At 45.2% G+C, this 6,440-nt stretch overlaps 1 protein-coding gene across 10 annotated transcripts in view; it reads left to right on the top strand.

Moving 5' to 3' along the window:
• syne1a (spectrin repeat containing, nuclear envelope 1a) overlaps window positions 1–6,044 on the top strand; it is a 138,191-nt gene extending 132,147 nt beyond the window's left edge. For 8 of the 10 annotated variants that reach the window (XM_054747909.2, XM_054747906.2, XM_054747913.2 and 5 more), the window contains 11 exons: window positions 1–22; window positions 447–515; window positions 827–960; window positions 1,072–1,198; window positions 1,371–1,582; window positions 1,843–2,049; window positions 2,135–2,263; window positions 2,348–2,599; window positions 2,687–2,776; window positions 4,494–4,552; window positions 5,727–6,044. The exon at window positions 1–22 is cut by the window's left edge and continues 285 nt beyond it. In XM_054747909.2, coding sequence (XP_054603884.2) covers window positions 1–22; window positions 447–515; window positions 827–960; window positions 1,072–1,198; window positions 1,371–1,582; window positions 1,843–2,049; window positions 2,135–2,263; window positions 2,348–2,599; window positions 2,687–2,776; window positions 4,494–4,552; window positions 5,727–6,012 — 1,587 coding nt within the window. In that variant the 3' untranslated portion in view covers window positions 6,013–6,044. The remainder of the gene's footprint in view (window positions 23–446; window positions 516–826; window positions 961–1,071; window positions 1,199–1,370; window positions 1,583–1,842; window positions 2,050–2,134; window positions 2,264–2,347; window positions 2,600–2,686; window positions 2,777–4,493; window positions 4,553–5,726) is intronic. The other 2 variants (XM_054747916.2, XM_054747912.2) reach the window with 2 other exon arrangements.
• The last annotated feature ends 396 nt before the right edge of the window (window positions 6,045–6,440 follow it).

Genomic DNA, 6,440 nt, shown 5'->3' on the forward strand with positions numbered 1-6,440 from the left:
ACGTCTGTCACCGTGCTCTCAGGTCGGTCTGACTGAACGACGGATGACTAGCGTCAGAAATGCACCGATCGTAGTTTTCTGAGACGATTCCTGATTTTTAGATTTACTTTGTTGATTTTAAAATTATTAGTTTTTGTTTAAGTGTAAGAAATCAAAATTGTATTTAGATTATTATGGATTTTGTATTGTTTGTTATTATTTTCCTCTGATTTCTTAAACAGGATTAAAATTTAGATTTTTAAGCCAAAAAAGCTGAAAATCATCAGTCGGTGCATGTCCAGAGCAGGTATTCTGACTCTGAAGGATCGATGAATTTGAGTTTTTGTTTAAGTAGGAACGTTGTTGAATTAATGTACTTTAGCTTATTTAGACGAGTACCAGCTCACTAAAGACATGTGTAGTATTCCGTCATGTGAGTCTAGTATGTTGTCTTTCTTCCCACCCAGATGTAGTTATCCCAGAGAGCCCAGAGGCCTATATTAAACTGACTGAGAACACACTGAAATCCTCCTCTGGTACGAAACAGCATGAGTCAGCGGGGCATGCCATCATCTGCTGTTTAATTATTGTTTTGATTTAAAAGTTCACCCGGATGTTTAGTCTAAATAAAACCACCTTTAAATCAGCTGCATGAGAATCTGACAATAACACAGCATTTGCTTTGATCATCGCCTTTTTAACGCTTTAAACGTGAAACATTTTTATTTTCACCATCCTGCCCGTGCTTGTGGTCGTTGGTCGCACTAACGCATGCTCACCCATCACCTTACATCAGCAGCACACAAACAGGAACCCCGGGTGAAAACGACTTTTGCTTGTGGTCCAGGTGAGCCGGGTCAGCTGGAGGCCAGTCTGAGACAACTGGACCAGGCTCTGGACGCAGGACGCTTTCACCTCCAGCAGAGAGAGGCCGCCACGAACCGCTCCAGTCCCGACGTCGACTCCACGTACATGGGCTACGTACGTCACAGCCACTCTGGATCCATTTATTTACCCATTAGATCCAACAGAAATGCATGATCTGTATAATAATAATAATTTTCATTTAAATAGTTGGTTTGATCCTCACAGATGCGTCTGATGGGAGAGTGTCGCGGCAGCATTGACACTGTGAAGAGAGCAGAAGAAGAGCTGACTGAAGACGAGGACGGCATGCCGGGACTCACCAACCCCACAAGCACAGACACACAGAGCACAGGTCTCTCACTCACTCACTCACTCACTCACTCACTCACTCACTCACTCACTCACTCACACTCTCACTCACTCACACTCTCTCGCACACACACGTGCACGCACACACACACACACCTTATTTCCTTTTGATAAATTCTTTATTCGAGGCTTTTTTTCTCCTTCGTGTGATGTAGGGGTAATTGAGCGCTGGGAGCTGATCCAGGCTCAGTCTCTGAGCGAGAAACACAGACACAGACAAAACCTGCATCAATGGCAGCAGCTGATTTCAGATCTGCAGACCATGAGGGCCTGGCTGGGTCACTCGGAGGCTGAACTCGGCCGACTGCGAGGGCTGGATGTCAGCACCAACATACACACCATCCAGCAGAGAATCAAGAAGCTCAAGGTTTGTTTTGTGCTGATCTGTTGCATAAAAGGTTGAAGAACTCTGGACATGAGCCACCGTTTTAATTCATCATCACATTTGATCAAATTTGTCCTTCCATGCTTCTGATTTTTATACATTTTTAGCATTAGGCAAGCCATAACTGTTTCATAAAAACATCTGCTGTTTTCATCCATGTGAGATAATTTCTGATAGTCTCTCTTGGTTTAGCATCACCATAAACACACTGTCACAAATAAAGGAATGTCTCCTACAATCAGGAGCTGCAGAAGGGGGTGGATGCTCACAAATCAGAGGTCCTCTCCATAAACCTGAGCAGTGCAGACTTCCTCCAATCAGAGCCGGAGTCTGACGAGGCCTGGGAGCTCAGGGACCAGCTAAAGGAGATGAACTCTCGCTGGGATCGACTCGGTTCCTCGCTGGAGGACTGGAGGGAGGAGCTGCAGAGGGCGCTGATGCAGTGCCAGGTACCAAAACACTCTGATATGAAAAATGTAACTTCTCCAAATAAATGACTATTATTAAAACTAGTTCTCCTTTTTTATTCTTCAGGAGTTTCATGAGATGAGTCACGGTCTGCTGCTGTGGTTGGAGAACATCGACCGCAGGAGGAACGAGGTGGTGCCCGTCCCTCTCGGAGCCGATCGGGAAACATTACGGAGACATCTCAAAACCCTGACAGTATGTTTCTCTTATTGCAAGCTAATAATTTGCTAAAGTAAACCCTCCATAAGCGAATCCTCCCTCTGCTTCGTCCTCTGGCAGCAAATCAAACGTGAGCTGCTAGACTCGCAGCAGAAGGTTTCTTCCCTTCAGGAGCTGTCGGCCCAGCTGCTGGTCAACACCAGACCTCAGAGCCTGCAGGCGTCAGAGCAGAGCCAGGCTCAGGGTGGCGAGTGTCTGGAGGCTCGGGAGAAGGTTCATGTGATCTGGAACAGGCTGAGACTGCTCCAGAGGGAGGTGAGCTCAGACCTGGAGGGGCTGGAGAGGAGACTGGAGGTTATGGACCCACCACAGGTCAGAGGAATGCAGACTGACTGTCTCTTTGAGTAGAACGTCTCCTGTTAACAGACTGTTAGCAAAACTCTTATCCTCCATGTTCAGGATTCTTTACCAGGACCTGCTGGAAAATTTGGAATCTGCGGATCTGCTAATTCCAGGGCAGAGAAGACCATCCAAAGCCACAAACCACTGGTAATGATTTGTTTTTACTATCTTTTTCCCTTATCCAATTGCTCTGCTAACATGAACATCCAAATAACTGCTCTGCAGCCCCCCCCCCCCCCCCCCTCCTCACCCAGTGGCGTCTCTGGCATGATAAAAGGGACACAGCATGTCAGTAACAAGAGTAAAAAAAATCTTTTATGTCTTTGCATCAGACACAAATCACCAGAGGCATGTTGGTGGACCAGCTGTTGTACCAAAATAAGTTACTTAGTCAAATATGCTGTTGATAAAGAAAGGCCGACCTTGGACTTCACGTCTCCAGATGTTTTCCTGATGCATGCAACAAGGTTTAAATGTATCTGACACTCCAGACTGATGTAATAATGGATTTATTCTGTTAAATATTTCATTTATTCTTTATGTTGAGCAGAAATTATTTGATTGTTCTTATTTAACAAGTTAAGCAAACTCAAATAAAGGTATTTCTGAATCCTCTAAGGGATACCACGTGGTGTTAAATAACACAAATCCATTCAAATTGTGCTTTTAGAAGCTCAATTGACCAATTTAATTATATTTTGAAAAGTTATCACTTTAAAAATATAGAAATATCAGTTTGTGAGTGCAGGAAAGCATCAGAAATGTAATCAAATCAATCTTAATTAACCATCCCACTCTCCTAATGGGTGTGACCCTGCGGGGAAAGTTGACCATTGAGCAGGGTTGATGGTTTATCCCTTGAGGTCCATGTGGCAGGGGTGAGGAGTGAGCACCACCTCACCCCTGCCACATGGATCCATTTTCTCGCGGGGTCACCCATAAAGACAGTGGGAGGGTTAAATCTATCAGTATAAATTTAAAGTAGTAGGTGCAGGCCACTGCGTCATGTCCTTGTGCCTTCCAGCAGCTAACTCTGTGGCCACAGACTTAACTTCACTTAGGGGTGGAATATCCCTTTCAATCCAACATTCTGATTATTTTAATTCTAAATTGTAAGAAGTTAGTCTTCATTATAAAATCTACTGCAGTCATATTTGTTAGCTAACAAGCTAACCAACACTGCTATACCACAGAACTTAAACCTAACATCACTTTGCTGTTCCAGTTATTTAACTGGATGAACGGAGCTTGAGGTTGTGTGGTTTTTACCCCACAGACGTTCAGTATTTAAAAAACGCTCACATCTCTGATGTGTGAGAGGTAGATACACTAACATAACGGAATCTTCTGGGTAGCAGAATGGGTTTTTATACTTTGTGTTTCTGAAATGAACAATTGTTTTCCACTTATTATTTTAAGCAAGCATAGAGCTCCACAGCAACATCTGCTGGGGCCCGGCCCCCATGGTCCCAAATGCAGAGACGCCACTGCTCCCACCTCCCTTTGTATGAGAGCCCCATAAGGCTGCTAAAAATGACAAGAAAACCTGGCTTCCTGTTTTTCTGTAAAGTTAAATGAAGTTCTCCAACTTTACCTTAAATACTTGTTTTAGTGCTAATTTTCTGAGTTTTGTTTTTTCACATTTCTTTGCCTTGAGAAGCCAGATTTCTTGGTTCAGAAATCCAATCACCATCATGAATTATGTTGCTGCTCTTTGGTCACTGATGATTCTTTCTCTAGCGATGTTATGGCTTTTTTATGTTGTTTTTAAATTATTATTTCATCTAAGGCTTTGCCTTTATTTGCCCTTGACTGAAACATTCTTTTCTTTCTTTTACCCCTCCCTGCTCATTGCGTGGTTCAGCCCCGAGGCAAAAGTAGTCAGGCCTACCCAGGACACCCTGAGAGCGGCCCGCGCCACAGGTACCTCCCTCCTGGACTCTAGAAACACGGGTCGATGATGGAACCAAAGCTAACACTTTAGTCTAAACACAATCAGATGGCATGAACATCATTCAGATGATTAAATCCTTTGTAGCTTCCTAACCCGGTGTTCCATGATCGTCCCTTTTACTCTAGAGTCTGTTTGATCAGCTCTTAAATGAGTACGGACTCGTCTGAATCAGGCAGTTCCTTTTCCTTTTACTTCCTGCTTGTTTCTGCTTTGCTGCTTTCCAACTGTCCTGCTGGAATATTTGCTTCATCATCCTGTTATTCCCCCTTGTAGTTCTCTCTTCACCCACCAGATGGCGCCCACTCCGGTGCAGAGTCTTGAGTTGTGCTTTTCTCTCCCATGTTTCCTTCCTGTTTCATTCTCTTCATAGTTCTGCAGCAGGATGCGGTGCTTTAGCTCCTACCGGGTTTCCTGCTACATCCACTCCCACTCTCTCCTGTTGGACTCCACACTGAACCTCCGACTCTCCCATCGTGTCTCGCATTTGTTTTTGTAAATCACATACAGACTTTCTGAAGACATGAATCCATGCAGCTACAAAAGCTCTAAACCAAACATCACATGTGTAGATCTGATCCAGCGGTCTGCAGGGATAGCAGGAGGTGTCAACACGGTGCACACGTGCCTCCTCTCAGCTGCAGGGAGGAGGACAACTAAATGAGCTGAGGGACGTGAGTGTGTTTGACCCTCCATGAGGAGGAATTGCACTAAAGAACAAAACGTTCCTCCCAGTTAAACTTGGCTCGAACTGTGGAAAGCTCCAGAGAGCTTTTTGGCATTTCTCCTTTTTTCTGTTTGGAATGATACGTGGCATTGAACTCTCACATAGTGTGCTCCAGAGCCCGTGTCCACCCACCCACACACACACACACACACCCTCCAGAGACTCAGAGCCCACTATCTTTGAATACTCATGGTCATATCTCTTTGTTGTACGTGTGTGTGTGTGTGTGTGTGTGTGTGTGTGTGTGTGTGTGTGTGTGTGTGTGTGTGTGTGTGTGTGTGTTTAAATGTGACGTGATTCGATTCTATCCGCTTTATTGACAGAATATTTTAGACAAGTGGTATTTGTATTGTTTGTGTAAACATTTGCGAGCTGAGGAGGTCTTCTGTGTTTGACTTTTTGTTTGGGTCTTCCTGCAGCCGGAGCAGATCTCCAGGCGCCGCTGGCTGCGTTTCCTCCCGTTCTGACCTTCCCGATGGCGTCTCCTCATCGTCCTCCTCTTCCACCTCCTCCCCAAAGAGCCGGTCCTTCCTGCTTCGGGTCTTCAGGGCCGCCCTCCCTCTCCAGTTGCTCCTCTTACTCCTCATCGGCCTGGCTTGCCTGGTTCCAATGACGGAGGAGGACTACAGCTGCCACCACGCCAACAACTTTGCCCGCTCCTTCCATCCGATGCTGCGCTACACCAACGGACCTCCGCCCATATGAGGAGCGACACTCTCCTGCTTTTTTTTTTTTTTTGCCAAGAACTCCTTCGACTCCTGTGAATGTTTCCTCCTCACCTTGTGCCCTTGAGCAGGACACTCCTCTCTTGCTAGGGAGCGTAGTATGATGACTTTTCTCACCCGCTCTCCTGAAATCACCCCAGCCCTTTAACACGCAGGCCTCATTCGCTAGATCGCTCCACCTCAGTCCAAATATTTGTTGTTTTAACTTAAATCTGTATATTTTTCAGGTTTCTGGAAAAAAAGAAAGAAAGCACTATTTATATAAATCAATGTTGGGAGCCAAAGTCAGCTGTTCTTTTCGTCCACCACATCCAGTGCTGCTAGTATTTATTTAGTGTTCAATCAGCTAATATTATGTTAGCATCGATTAAGCTAAAGCCCCGCCGCCACTGTAGGGGAGCTGTAGGT

This window comes from Nothobranchius furzeri, chromosome 2, assembly GCF_043380555.1.
Source record: "Nothobranchius furzeri strain GRZ-AD chromosome 2, NfurGRZ-RIMD1, whole genome shotgun sequence".
NCBI classification, from domain to species: domain Eukaryota; kingdom Metazoa; phylum Chordata; class Actinopteri; order Cyprinodontiformes; family Nothobranchiidae; genus Nothobranchius; species Nothobranchius furzeri.